This window comes from Falco punctatus (genome assembly GCF_963210335.1).
Source record: "Falco punctatus genome assembly, chromosome: 1".
Classification (NCBI taxonomy): domain Eukaryota; kingdom Metazoa; phylum Chordata; class Aves; order Falconiformes; family Falconidae; genus Falco; species Falco punctatus.
The window spans coordinates 126,448,417-126,463,404 of record NC_137580.1 but is presented as its reverse complement, the minus strand read 5'-3'; the positions used below and the strand labels follow the sequence as shown (position 1 = coordinate 126,463,404).

General features: G+C 66.6%; 1 protein-coding gene across 10 annotated transcripts in view; it reads right to left on the bottom strand.

Moving 5' to 3' along the window:
• The window catches only part of AATK (apoptosis associated tyrosine kinase), a 27,812-nt gene extending 12,824 nt beyond the window's left edge, over nt 1-14,988 (bottom strand). For 5 of the 10 annotated variants that reach the window (XM_080374961.1, XM_080374958.1, XM_080374962.1 and 2 more), the window contains exon 1: nt 10,548-14,988. In XM_080374961.1, coding sequence (XP_080231087.1) covers nt 10,548-10,629 — 82 coding nt within the window. In that variant the 5' untranslated portion in view covers nt 10,630-14,988. Of the gene's footprint in view, nt 1-973; nt 1,545-2,882; nt 3,507-10,547 lie in introns of those variants that run through there. The other 5 variants (XM_080374963.1, XM_080374965.1, XM_080374966.1 and 2 more) reach the window with 3 other exon arrangements.

Here is a 14,988-nt window from a genome sequence, read left to right as displayed (position 1 = left end):
GGAGACCTGCCAGCGGTGCTGCGAGCCCTGCCCTGGCACAGGGCAGACCCTGCTCCCACCAACAGCGGCAGCTCTGCCTGTGCCCCCCACCATCCCGCGTGCCAGCGGGGCAAACCACAACTCCTGCCCCTGGCCCCACACGGGCCCCGGACCCCTGGCACAGGGACACAGCTGTGCCCCACACCTTCCAGGCACCAGCACGCCCCGAGTGCCAGCACCCGCTGCCCACGCTGCATCCCCTTGGAGCGGCTGGGAGCACGGGGGGCCCGTCCCCCCCAGGCGCCTGCCGTCGGCTGCAGCTGCCACATTACTATTCTGCCCAGCGCCTGCCCAGACAACCGGCGCAATTGTGGTGGGAGGAAGCCGGAAGGCCATGGTGCTGCCAGCAGAGCTGGCCTTGCCGAGGAGCCGCACGCAGTGCTCAGCGCCATGCCCTCCCTGCAGGATACGGGGCCGGGACGGGTGCCCTGCCCTAACCCACAGCACCACTCAGCCCCATCTCCTGGCCCAAATCGCCAGCCAGTGCCGCGGTCTCTCCGCAGTCCACCGAGCACAGTGCCAAGCCCCTTGGGGATGCTCACGGCAGACACGTGGGTCCTGCGCATGGACCACTAGGCATTGCCCCACCACCGGCCCTGCGCCCCGACCACGCTGCCCCCCGCGCTGGGGCTCAACACCGCACTGCCAGCTCCCGTGTGTCCTTGAGAGAGGCACCTGAAGGGCATAGAGGGTCTGGGGGAAGGTCCTGCCTTCCTGGCAGAAGCCGGCAGCCTGTGCCCAGGCACTGCCCGGCACCATGCAGTGCGGGCATGGAGCACCCCGGCTCCCACAGCACCCCGGCTCCCAGCACAGCGGTGAGCAGATGTGCTGGCCCCGTGCGCCATGGCACACCCCGGGCCACACCAGACTCTTCCCTGGCGCTTGCAAAATGCTCCAGAGCCATCTTCTGAGGCTGGTGGATGCAAAGCCGAACCTGGGAGGAGCAGGGGGTGGCGTTCTCCCTCCTTTCAGCTGGTTTCCATGGTGAACACACTTTGCACCGCGAATGTCACCATTTTCCCTGGATAGTGGGACAGCAAAAGAGAAAATGACTCACTGAAAAGAGCCTTTTGAATGTCGACGGGGAGCAGAGCGCAGCGACAGAAGCCCTTCCAACGGGGCCTGTCAGCTGAGCCGCCTCTCAGCCGCGGCTCGGGAACCAGAGCCCTGCAAACCAACCACTCTCCAAACCGAGGGGCTGGCCAGGTCTGGCTGGTCCTGCCTCAGTTTCCCCACCTGCACAACCAGTGAGCTGGGAGCCATGACCAGCCCAGACTGGGCTGGGCGCCGGCACAGGGGCACCACCACCACCATAACCCACCGCCACTGCCTGGCTGCTCAGGCAAGCAGGCACTGCCCTTCGCCGTAACCACAGTGCAGGCGCTCAGTACGGTGATGGGAAACACGGCATCATCGCAGAGGCCAAACGCTCCCAAAACCAGGTCGAACAGCCCTGCAGCAGCCGCTGCCAGAGCACCAGGACACAAGGAACAGGGGGGCACAGGGAGCAGGGCCTGCTGATGCGGTCTGAAGGACCCCAGGGCTCTCAAAAGAAGCTGGAGACCCCACCACATCCTGCACCCCATCTTGAGGCTCTGCCCACACACACACACACACACACAGGAGTAGGGTCCCCTGGCACTGGCACTGTGCCCCACTCTGGCCTTGGTGCCTGGCACCAGCCCTGAGCCGCTCCCCTGCCTGGACGCCCACCCCGTGATGGCCTCTGGGGCAAGGCTGGGGTGCTCGGAGCTGAGCAGGGGGTGCAGGTGGGCGCATGCAGCACGGTGGCAGCACTGCTGGGCTGGGAGATCAGCACCCCACGGCTGAGCCCTGCACACCATGCCAGCACGGGCACCAGGCTGGGGTCAGTGAGGAGGGCATCACCACCCCAGGAGGGCCAGGACCCCTGGCACAGCGTCGTCTGGCTCCATCACAACACCCCCACCCCAGCCATGGGGGTCCCATGGGACTCTTTCCACCGCAGCTCTGCAGCACTCCCACCCAAACCGCTGGTGCAGAGCCAGCCTTGCCACGGGGGTCAGGAAGAGACCGGGCAGCTCAGCGTGCCCAGCCCGCAGGAACTGCTGCATCACTCAGGTAACCCCTTGCCCCCAGGGCCAGCCCAGGCCAGCCACCCACCCAGCGGGGCGCTGTGTGCAAGCCACACACCACTGATCCCCCACCCCAGCCAGCCCCACGGGGTGGGGACAGGCAGGGGTCTGGTGGCAGCAGCGAGGACACAGCTCCAGCCCCAGGGGCACCTGCCCCAGCCCCACGCCCAGCCACATCAAATGGGAGTGTAATGGCAGCGGAGAGAGACTGGGGATGCCAGATGCAGTGGGATGCAGCGGGATGCGGTGGGGTGTAGCGGGATGCGGTGGCATGCAGTGGCATGTAGCAGGATGCAGTGGGGTACAGCAAGGTGCAGCAGGGTGCAATGCAATGCAGTGGGGTGCAGCAGGATGCAATGGGGTGCAGTGGAATGCAGCAGGATGCAGTGGGGTGCAGCAGGATGATGCAGTGGGATGCAATGGGTACAGCAGGGTGCAGCAGGGTAATGCAATGCAGTAGGGCGCAGCAGGATGCAATGGGGTGTAGTGGGATGCAGCGGAATGTAGTGGGGTGTAGCGGGATGCAGCAGGATGCAATGGGGTGCAGTGGGGTGCAATGCAATGCAGCAGGATGCAGCGGGGTGCACGCTGCCCTCCCACCCCCGCAGCTGCCGCCGCGGGCAGAGCCCCGCCTGCGCCCCCCGCCCTCCGCTCCGCACGCGGCTCCTAACGGGGCCGGGACCCCGCCGCCGGCGCAGCACGGACCCCCCGACGCCTCTGCTGACTCACGTTCGCCGGGGGCCGCGGGCCGCCCCGCCGGCCATGGCCCGGTGCGGCGGGGCTGGGGCGCTGCCGCGGCCGCCGCTGCTCCCTCGGCCGGAGCGGGGCTGACGTGTGCGGAAGGGCCGGGCCGGGCCGGGCCCCCCCGGCGGCTCGGGGCTCCGGGCCCGGGGGAAGCCGCGGGCAGGCGGGACCCGGCTGCTGCCCACCCCCGCCCCCGGCCGGGCAGGGCACACGCCGTAGCTGCAGGGCAGAAAGGGGGGGCGGGGTACGGCACGCCGCGACCACCCCTCTCCGCTGCTGCCTGGAGCTGGTGCCAGCCGCAGCCCCGTGCCTCAGTTTCCCCATCTGTAACGCACAGAGCGGCGGCGCCCCGGGAGCACGGTCGGTGCAGCCCCCCGGCCCCGCCGCCCCCACCCCAGTCACGATCCGGCCGGGCCCCGCAGCCCAGGGAGCAGCACCCTGCAGCTGGCACCCAGCCGGGAGAGGTAGGGTTCGGGCAGGGAGCAGGGCAGGACCCAAACACACACGACCCATTGGCACCTCCAGCCACGGGCTCAGGCTCCCCTGCCCCGGCAGCTCTGCCAGCACAGACACAGCCCTGGTAACGTGTTAATCCCCAGATCCATGGGCAGCTTCCAAGAAAGCAATTTTACACCCCACAGGATGAGTGCTCTGCTCACCCACATGCATCCAGGCGGCAAGAAACCATCCACCGCCATTTAGCGTGCAAGCACGAGGCTGCTCCTCACAGTTTGTCTGCAGCTCCAGAGGGAAACTGAGGCACTGGGAAGCTGGCCAGCAGGGACGAAGCTGGGCCAGCCCCAGCTGCTGCACCCCTGAGCCCGGGTCCCTCCTGCCACGGGACCAGCCACGGGGCTGGCACTACCCACCGATGCCAGCGGGGAGCCTGGCACAGAGCCGGTACCTGCAGCATCCTCCACCAAGACGCCGCTGGAGCCAGGCATCCACCTCGCAGTAGCCGGCTGAAACCGGGGCACGAGGAAGCAGCACCCTGTACCCCTCAGCCCCGGAGACCTTCTCCCACCAGAAACAGCCCGGCCATCCGGGCAACCTCTCCAGTGATTAATAGATCAGTTAATTTTAAATGCAAGGCACGCCTTGTTAATCTGTTCTCCTTATGTATCTTTTAATGTGGGCTTATTTAACCAGTGCAGAAGTATTTTTAAAGGATTGATTTTTGCCTCTTAATTCTGGTTTTATCACCTTGGGATGAATTAGCAGTAAAAAAATAATTAGATGGAAAATAAAAAAAGATCATCCATCATTTTCTAACGTGATGAAATAAAAACTAGGACTGTAGTAAGTACAGGCCAAGCCACATCATTGTTGTGCATACACCGAGTGTGTCAGCCTGATTAGAAACAAAAAATCAAGTTCCTCCATCAAAGCCCGCCCTGCTGCAGAGCCAGGTTTCCAGCCGGCACAGCCCAACCGCGATCAACTTTCTCCATTTTCTGAGAAAACAATAAAATACTAAAAAAGCATGCAAAGCAAGATTTGATTGATTATTTAAACCAAATTCTCTTGCTTAGCGTTTTAAACCAGGTCTGAATCAGGGGCTGTAAAGCCTCCCATGCCGGCAGGGATGCTACAGCTGCATCATGGCAAGCCCACTGTCCCGAGGGACTGGGAGCAGCCGCGGCCCTTGGTGCCCAGGGGAGCACCCAGCCCCCTCACACCCCAGCAGGGACCCCGCCAGCCCCATGCCAGCAGCAGTGCCAGCGCCGGGGCTGGCCACGAGCATGGCACCACGGTCCCGCTACGGCAGCGTGCGGCACCGACCGAGACGAGGCTCCAGAGCAGCATTTACGTAACAGTGGGAGAGGCAGCACGGAGCGGGGCAGCCTATTTTTATCAGAAATGCTCAGCGGCGTTATGAAACAAGCAGCTTTGGCTCCAAAGCGGAGCGGTGGAGGAGCAGGCAGAGGGATGCTCCACAGCATAGGCAGAAACCCAGGCATGGGGGTCTGGTAACGGGAGGGGCTCTGCCCCTGCCACAGAGCACCCCCCTCCTGCCACCAAGACCCCAGCTGGGAAGCCAGGGGCTCCCCTTTCACCTGCCCCCCCGTCTCAGAGCCAGGCGGTGCCATCACCACGAGGATCACCAAGCATGTGGCAGCAGCCAGGGGCATGTCGCAGCCCTGCACACCCAAACGCTGCCCAGGGGCAGTGGGCAATGCGTGCGGAGGGGACCCCAGGGATGGCCAACCACTGGCTCCTCCACCGCTGGCAGAGCGAGAGGTGGCCAGGGCCACCCAGAGCCACAGTGGCCGGTCCTAACCCTGAGCAGCAGCACATGCTGAGGGCCCTGTGTGACCCTGCCAGCATGTGGTGGCACGGTGGTCCGTGCTGTGCTGCCAGGGCTGCTCACTTGAGTGGGTGTCAGGGAGACCCCTGCTCCCAGGCAACTGTCAGGGCATCCCCCACTGCAGCCCTGGGAGGCCAACACAGCCCAGATCCCGGCCACCCCAGCCCACAGCATGGCAGGGAGCGGGGCTCAGCATCGAGGATGCTCAGAGCACAAAACTGCGGGGATGCTGGACACCCACCAGCCCAGCACCCCTCTGCACCGCACCTGCTCTCAGCCAGCCCCGCAGCACCCAAATCACCCATCACCCACCTGCGCGGGTACACACGGACTGGGGAGCCCAGAGAAAACCCTGCTTTGCCATAGTGCTGGTGGCAGGGATGGCCCGAGGTCCCAGCCCTGCTCCCAAGCACCTCCTGGGATGCAGCTGCTGCAGCTGGCAGGGCAGCGAGCACCGGGAGGAACACGCAGCCTCACGGGTACTTTGGAAAGATGAAGGCCCGTGGAGGCTGATGCGGTGGCCCGGCAGCGGGACACCCTGGCACAGCTGGGATGGGAGCCTGGGAGCACCCATGGGGACCCGCTCCCTGCCCCGGCGCAGAGAGCAGAGCCGGCCCCTGCCCAGCCAGGGGGGCAGCGCTGCTCCATTTACTGCGTCTGCCTATGCTGGAATTTTCCTTCGCTCCAGTAATTAAAACAAACTGCTTTAACACGGCTGCTGACACCAGGCTGCAGAGGAGGATGCCGGCCGCAGCTGGCAGAGGGGAAGGGACAGGAAGTGGGACCCCCGACACTCGCTGCCTTCGTCCCAGGCTGCGGGACACTGGCTCTGCAGGAAATCCTGGACCTGCTCCCCTTTCCTCCAGCGCTGAGCCCCCCCACCGCTGGCAGCCCCACGTCCTCTCCATCCCTCGGCCTGCCCCAAGCACTACTGGGAGCCCCATGCCAGCTCCGGTGCCAGCCAGGATGCTCCCTGTCCCCTCTGTGCCCCCGGCCATCAGGCCAGGCTGGAGCAGCTCTCAGGGCTCAGCTGATGGCAAATGATACTACGGCAGTGACTGCCCTAAGACGCCACGCGGCATGCTCCACCAACACTTCCCCGGGCTGTCAGGGGGATTAATGCCCAGAGGAGATTTATTTTCCTGCCACTGGGCACGCTGAGTCAGCACAGCTCGGCTCTTCTCCACGCCAGCCCCATCACCCTCCAGCCCCACGCCGAGCCGTGTTCCCGCGGGGTCCCCCTGGCTCAGTCACCCACAACGAGCAAAGCCCCGCTGGGGACGTGCCAGGGCAGGAGCAGCTGGAGGTGAGCAGAGCCCTGAGCAGCTGCAGGGCACAGCCAGGACCATGTCCATCCTGGGCAGCGGATCCCGGTGCCTCCACGCTGGCCAAGTGAGTGCCGCACGGGGTAGGAGCAGGCTCAGCCGTGGGACAAGAGCAGCCCAACAGCCCCTTTGACCCGAGCGCAGGAGCTGCCTGACCCGGCAGGGATTTTCCAGCCCAGGGAATTAGCAGGATGGCGAGGCAGCGTAACACGAGCGAGGTAAAACCTGGGAAGTGCGAGTCACCGGCTCTGCCTGCCTTGGCTGCAGGCAGCCAGGACCGGGCAGACCCCTAAATGCAGACCCCCCCAGTGGGATGCAAAACTCCCTGGCTTAATGCAGCCCCCCAGCCACATGCAGACCCCTTGTGTCAGCGGGAAGGATGCAGCAGCAGGTGCAAGCGCAGTGCCCCGCCGCAGCCCCGAGCCTGGGAGCATGCTGGCGGTGCCATTTCTGCCCCACTTCCCCCAGTGCCACCGGGGCAGCAAGGCTGGTGCCAAGGTGGGCTGTGTGGCACGGCGAGGCGGGCGCCAGAGCCCTGCTCTGGAGGGGAGCACACGGTGCCGGGGAGGGCAGGGCCCGTGGGCTGTGCCAGCACATGGTGTCCCACTGCCGGGCAGGGAGCCCGTGAGTCACAGCCCACTCCTCCCGCTGGGAGCACGGAGCCCTTTCAACCCCGGTGTATTAATTTCTCCTAATTGGCTTTGACAGGGATCCGTATCGCCATGCAGAACGTAATCGCCCGTGTGCGCGGCATGGGGGAGCGGGGCGGGAGCAGCACGCCGAGGGAGGGAAGGAGGGGAAAAGGGGGGAGCAAAGCGGCACCCCTGGGGGAGCAATGCTGCCGGTTGCCTGGATCCGTCCCCCCACCGAGTGGGGCCCAGCTGCCCTGCTGCACTGCAGTGCTGCATCAACGCCATTTCCCGCGGCAGCCCAGCCACTAGGCTGTGCTGGAGCAGGGGGCTCACCATGTGCCACCCCACCACTGCCCACCCCCAGCATCCTGCAGGCACCGGGACGCACCCCCCGCCTGCGAGCCCGGCTCCTGCTGCCTGCCAGCCCGGACAGACGGCCAGGCCCTGTGCCGCTGGCACCTCGCCGGGAGACGTGTGGCGAGACGGATGCTGGCCCCGGTGCTGCCCCGGCTGTGCTGGGCGTTACACCTCTCGGCAGCCACCACCTGCATCTCCCGCCCGAGGAGCTCCCACCTCCCTGCCCCAAATGTCCCCTTTGTACCCCAGCGGTACCTTCCTCCCATCCTCCCCCAGCATTCCCAGCAGCACGGTTGGTGGTGGGGTGGGAGCATGGGGGGTGCCTGCCCCCCATCTGGGCTGCCAGGGTCCTTGTGGGTGCTGTGGCCCCTTTGTCACTGCGGTCCCCCAAGGCCTTTCCCATCCTTGTGCCAGGAGTGGATGGTGATGCCGGCTGTTGCTGCTGCACAGCCTGGGACAGTGGATGGCTGCGCGGGGCAGCCAGGACCAAAAACACAGGGCTGGGGGCACCACCCGCCCTCCCTCGGCCTCAACCCTCCCATCCCCGCCCAGCACCTCAAGCCCCGGCTCATCCCAGCACAGGCACGCAGGGCCAACACACAACCCCCAACTGCAGGGTGCTGGAGCAAGGAACGACAACACCGCAGCCACCAGCAGCCAGCGACACCTCACCGGTGCCATGGGAGGGGAGAAAGGCTTGGGCAGCCCCAGGGACGACAAAAAGGGGAAGAAAAAATAGGCGGGGGAGAGAGGATGTTTCTCACGATTTCAAAACGCACTCCTGGGTCTGAGACGGGGAAGTGCAGCCTGGGAGCAAGGCGAGGAGGGGAGCAGCCCTTTCCCCCAGCAGAGACGTCCTCGTGTCCCCAAGCACCTGCCATCGGCTTCATTGAGAGAGACTGGGGTGCCACTGACCCCAAAGCAAAGTGCTGCCCACCTGGGTGACACAGGGGATGTGGCACTTTTCTGCCCAGTGCCTCCACGTGGCGTCTGCTCAGCCAGGCTGCAGCAGCTCATGGCACTTCCAGGACAGGGAGTGGGCACCCAATTCCCATGGGAAGGCTGGGAGATCCGGGCTACAGGATAGGGCAGGCAGCATGTTGGTGCCTCTCACTGGCAGGGCGGTCGGTGCTCTGCCAGTGGCTCCAGTGCTTCGTGCGCCACACGGGAGCACGTCTGAGGTATGGCCTGCAGATGGGCGAAGCAAGACAGGAACCATGAGGCCGCTGGGCTGGGACACCTAGCCGGAGCTGCCGGCACCAGGAGCGGTGCATGCTGGCATGGGCAGCCGGCACAGCCCAGCATGGGCACATCCGACAGCCAAGCCGAGCAGCCTCACCAAAAACAGAAGATGAGGCTGGAGCACAGGCTGCTGCTGTTGGCACATCCCATCCAGCCCCAGGTGACACCGCTGTCACTGCATCCCGCTGCCGGCTCAGCTGCCTGGCCCTGGCAGCTGTGGCTTCTCACCGTCCCTCTCCAGGAAACACAAGGACGTGGGGCCAGTGCCACCGTGCCCTGCAAAGTGCCTCCTCTTCCACACTGGCCCAAGCAAACCCCAGGGAAAGGAGGCTGGCAAGGGCAGCCGGTGATGCCGCGCAGGCAGGAGGTGCTGCCAAACGAACAAAATCAACAAAGCTGTGAAAGAGCGAATATGGTTTGTTCCCCCCTTTAATTCCTCTCCTTGCCAGTAACTGTGGGTGGCAGCTGTATGGCAGCAGCCGAGCCCCAGGCCCAGGAGCGTGGCAGCATGGCGATGGGCAGCGACGGAAACCTTCTTTCAGAAGGATTTTCGAATCAAACCTGGTCCGCAAATCCCCAGGTTGACAGGATTAGCATGGCAAATGGGGCGCCTCACGAAAATGCAGAGAAAAATCACACCAGAGGCTGAAGCCAGGGAACAGGGCTCTGTTCCCAGCGTTACCGCATTTTAGATGCAAATAAAGAGGTTTCCTCTCTAACAGAAATCGATACCGAGCAGGCTGGGGACAAAGTCTCTGGCAACGGGGACGTGGTTTGGTGAGTCCTGGTGTGGTTCATTTTTAAATCCCTCCACGGATTCAGACCGTCCGCAGCTGCCAGGGGAGCCGGAGCAGCGTGAGGCGATGGAGGAGGGATGCAAGAGCCCGGCTGGGAGGGATGCAGGAGCCCGGCACCGACAGCCCCGCTGCCACCACCGCGTCCGGTACCGGCAACGCTTCACCTCCTTTGCGGTGACGGAGGAGGCAACGGGAGCCGCGGCAGCGCCGCTTGGCTGCCCGAGCCCACCACGCGTTCTGCCCGGTTTGGTAAACACCGGGCTAGCCCCGAGCTCACCGCCAGCTCCCTGCCCACCTCGGCGGCGGCTCCGCGGGCGGCGGGTCCCCGGCGGGAGGCACAAGCCCTGTACCGGGATGGCCGCGAGGCGCCGCCGGCGCGGAGGGGGGGGCTGCTGCGGCAGCCCCCAAACACGCACACACAAAAGCAGCCCCTGCCCCGCTCCCGCGGCTGCAGCATCTTCCTGCAGCTGCGACGCGGCCGAGGCCGGAGCGCGGTGCCTTACGTAACAGCCTGCACCCCGAAACGGCCGCCCCCTCCCCGAGCCCCCCCGAGCCCCCCCGGCCCCAGGGAGACCCCCAGCCCCCCGGGGCAGCGGGGTGCTCAACCCCGGCACCACCTGCCTCCCTCGCCCCATCCCCACCGTCCCCGTTGTCCCCTCCCAAGGCGGGAGATGCCTCCGGAGCCGCCGCAGCCCCGGGGAACAAAACGCCGCCGGGCTGCGGCAGCGCTGCCCCTGCCCCCCCCCCCAACCCGCCGGCAGCACCGGGAGCCGTAACGTGCCCTTTGGCGGCGAGGGGATGCTTCACCCACGGTGCGGCACCGGCCACCGGCGGCCGGTGCGGGGCTGAGCCGGAGCCCGGCGGGGACCGCGGCGGCAAGAACGCGGGGGACGGGGGGCTGCCCGGGAGGGACCCCCGGGGGCACCGTGGAAGCTTCGGCGGGGCGGGGGGTCGCGGGGGCCGGGTGGCCCCGGGGCGGCGGCACTCACCGGGGTCGAAGTGGGAGCTGAAGGCGAGGCTGGGGCTGAGGAAGGCGGCCGACATGGCAGCGGCGGCGGCGAGGCGGCCCATGGCGCGGCGGCGGCGGCGGGAGCCTCACGGCCGCCGGCTGCCGCTGGCCCCGCGCTGGGCACGGCGGCGGCGGCGGCGGCTCCTCCTCCATGGCGGCCGCCGCGGCCCCGCGCCCCGTGCCCCGGGGAGGGGCCGCGCCGCCGCCGCCGAGCAGCGGGAGGGGGCGGGAGGGGGCGGCAGGTGGCGGAGCCGCAGCCCCGGGCCCGCACCGGGACCCGCCGCTCCCCCGGGACGCGCCACCGCCGCCCCCGCGCGGCCCGGCCGGGGCTGGCGGAGCCCAACGGGACCCCGCGGGGAGCGGGCCGGGACCCCCGCGGAGAGCGGGTCACGACCCCCTGGAGCACAATCGGGCCGGCCTCCCCGGCCCCACAAAGCTGTTCCGGTGCTGACCCACCCCGGGCACCACCGGCCTTCCAGGACCGGGGATAGGACCAGGGTCAGGATGGGCGGCTCTGCCCCCCAACCCCCAGCGCAGTCCCGCTCCCCGGCTGGGCAACCCCTGCACCTCCCCTCTGCCCCCACAGCCCCGCACACCAGTGCGGCCCCATTCCCGCAGCCCCAGCCAGGGTGGGGGCAGCAGAGCCCCTCCGGCAGCACCTCACCACACCAGCCAGGTCTGTCCCCCTGGGGCTGGGGGCTGCCCCACAGCAGGGCCACCAGCTCGGCCTTGCGGGCTCGACACCACAGCCCCAGCACGTGGCACTGCACCCTCCGGCTGTTAGATGCTCTAAAATCCCAGCAGTCCCAACCCCTGGGCAGGGAACGGGCACCCCCCTGGGCAGCTCCCACCCCAGCAAAGCCGGTCACTGAGCCCACCCAGCCCCGGGGAGCAGCTGGGATCCAGGCTGGATTTTCCTTCGGGAGCACAGTGGGATAGCCCTGCCCCATCCCCATCCAGGAGCTGCTGCCGTGCACCATCAGCCCACCCCGTGCCAATCTCAGCTCTTCGCATGGGGCTCGCGCTTCACCACAGTCAGTTTTAATATTTAAAGCCAAATTTTGCGTACCCGATTAATTTTTCACAAGACTTCAAGCTTGCAAAGAACACCACGCTGCACATGTCACATCGCCACAAATAGATACGGGGCTGGAAAAATTACAGACTGCTGGGAGAATAAACACGCTGCGCTCTGCCGGAGCCAGCCCACTTCTCCCCAGGCTCCACGTGTGGCTGCTCCAGCCGCAGTGACCCACATGTCCCTGGGGTCCCTCTGCAAGGGGCTGCAGGGAACTGCTGACCCCTCCATTGCTCACGTTGCTTTCGGTGCCCCCCAACTGGGGTGCAGCCTGCCGGCATCCCACCGCCCCCAGCAGCCACCCCCCAGGTCCCCAGTCCCTCCAGGCTGTGCAAAGGGCCACATCCCTGCTCCTGGCAGCCTGGGCACCCCCGGGCTCCCCACACACCTTCCCGTGTCTCAAAGCAGCCAAGCAAGTGCAGCACAGTTCCAGCATAGCCTCGGCACGGTGTCCAGCACCCTGGGAGGGGACTTGGGCTATCTTGGGGCTGTGGTGGCATCGGCACCCGCCGGAGCAGCGGCAGTCCCACCGGGAGCAGGTGGCCATGTGGTTTGCACAGCCGGCCCCGCTCCCCGCGCAGCTGAGCTGGCACCGGCTGAGTCACGGCGAGCCTAGACGCACCAGGGGCGGATGGCTGCGCAGAGCCCTTGCCAGCACCCACCTGCCCATGCTGGGCTCCCACCCACCCCAGCTGCCCTCAGCACCTGGAGCACATGGAGCCAGTCCCGAGGCGGGGTGGGAGGAGGACAAGCTCGAGACCTCCCCACCACCGGGCAGGGGCAGCGGTGGCTTCGGCCAGCGGGAGGGGATGACACCACCCGACTGCCACATTTGGTGGCAGCAGGGCAGCCCCACGCAGAGGCAGCCCCAGTGCCTAGCATCCCTTCCCTCCCAGCATGCAGGAGCCCAGCACAGCCTGTGTCTGGAGCGGGGTGGGATAGAAATGAGGGTGTGATGGGGAAGACAACAAGGACAAGGGTGAGCTGGGGCTGGGAGATGAGGATGGGGTCAGGGATGGGATGGTACATGTGCCTGCCCAGCTGGGCCACACTGCCCTGCCCCCCATGGGGAGACCTGGGACCCCCAGCTCAGCTGGGACCCTCTGCATGGCAGCCCCACGTCCATTTGACACAGCCAGGAGCAGGGTTAAGCCATGTCAGGCTCCCCCAAACCCACCACCACCCCCGACACTGCCCAGCACCCCTGGACCCGCTCTGTGCCCCCAGCTGCCCACCACCCTCCTCTCACCCCGGTTCCTTCCACAGTTTTCTGACGTGGCTGTGAAAGAGAAGATCCCAAGTAAGATTTGAGGCCAAACGCCCAGCGAGGACCCCCTGGGCACCACCTGGGGCGCAGCCTGGCACTGCGGTGGGGGCAGCCCTGCCACAGGCAGAGGCCCTAACCCAGAAAGACGCACAAGGCGACACCAGCCCAGCAGCATCCCCTCCTCGGCCGGGCAGAGCCGCTGCTGTGCCTCAGCAGGTGAGCAGGGTGCCCGTCCCAATTAGCAGGGGAGATTACCCCGCCTGGATCCTGCCAACTTGCTTCGGCTTCCTGGCTGATTTGTCTGGGGCTGCGGATAATCCCCTCCAGGGCAGACACCAGATTGAGTCATGATCTCTGTGTGGCGGCTGCCAAAAGCACCACACACTCCTGCCCAGCCCAGTGGTGGGGTTTGCCAGCAGCCAAGGGATCCATTCATCCCACCTAATCCCAGGGAGGGAGACAAGGGCTCCTTAATTGGGGATCTTTGGCAGAGCCTGCGACAATCTCACTGCCACTTGCCAACCACCCACCACGCCACTGGCCGGCAGAGACAGGGCTTGTGCCGTGTGGCCAACGGCCATGCCAGGGGACCCCCGGAGTGCGGGGAGGTGGGTGCTCAGCGCTGGCACAGCAGCAGGGTGCAGGCAGCCATCTGGTGAAAATCTGCATCCCCGGTTATGCAATGCCGTGATTTATTCATGCCTGAACTGGGCACTGGCCTAGAAATGAGGCGATGCCGGGGAGGGGCAGGGCTGGGAAGGTGCTGGAGGGCTGAGCCCCAGGGCAGGGCTGAGCCCCGGGGGAGGCAGCGGGAGCACGGGGGGGGGGGGGGGGGGGGGGCGCTGCGGGGCGCACCCAGGGGACCGTGCATGGGTGCCCACCCCACCGTCAGTGGTGCCAGATGGGGCACAGGGCACTGCCATCCCAGCCAGGGCCAGGAGCTGCTGGCAAAGGCTCCGGGTGGCCCAAGCGGAGGCTGCGAAGTGGCGGAGGACGGAAGCGGCGCTCAGGAAACGGCCGTTAGAAAAAGCAGCAACATTGAAAACAAGCCCCGTGCCCAGCCTGCCCCGGCAAAACGGGGCCGAGCACTCCCCCGTCCTCGCTGCTCGCTGGCCGGCTGAGGGGCACTCAGCGAGAGGGCAGCACAGGCTGGCACAGCCGGACAAGCGGGGAGGGGAAAGGAGCCGAGCAGGACCCAGCTCTGCTCTGCCCCAGCCAGCAGCACCCTGGGGCTGGAGCGGCCACTCGCACCCCAAAGCACCCACGCCAAGTGCCGAAGCGTGGGCAGGGCACGGGGCAGTCGTGGGCTGCTGGCAGCCGTGGCTGCCTTGGGACCGCATCGCCCCTGGAAGGGGCAGCCAGGAGCCCACGCCAGGACAAATGCCCCAGGAAGCAGGCGAGCACCTCTGCAGCTTCCTGGGGTAACAAAGGGTCCCCGTGCAGCTCTGCGTGGCAGCAGCGTCTCCCCAGGCACTTCTCCCCGGGAGGAAGGGGGCGCTGGGGCGGAGGGAAGCCCACCGCCCTCCCACCACTGCCCAGCTGCACGCAGGGCCAGCAGGGCGGATGGGAAACACCCCGGCACCCCGATGGGCAAACATCTGCGGGCCCCCCACCCCCAGGCTCAGCCTCCCTGGGGGCACGGGCAGCAGAGGAGTGGTCCACGCTCCCCGCCGAGAGGAAACAGATGCCGCCGGTCCGGCCCAGGCATTTCCCGTCACTGTCACGGGATGCTGAGAGATTTGCAGGTAGCTGGGGCTGGGGGATCACATCCTGCCCTGGCCGTGCCTCCCCACATCATGCTGGATGTTTTTAGAAGGGGAAGCGAGGGGCAGAGGGGGGAGCTGGGCACTGTCACAGCAAGCACCCACGTGCCTGGGTGACAGCTCCCCCCTCTACTTATCCCTCCCTGACCGGCAGGGACAGAGGGTCCTCAGCCTGGCCCTGCAGCCTCAAGATCTCCAGCTGCCTGTGAGAGAAGGCTCCTGTCCCCCAGCTCAGCCCTGACCCACAGGTCCCACACATCCCACCTCGGGGAAGGTCTCAGGATGCAGGAATACGGGGTAGGAAGGGCTCATG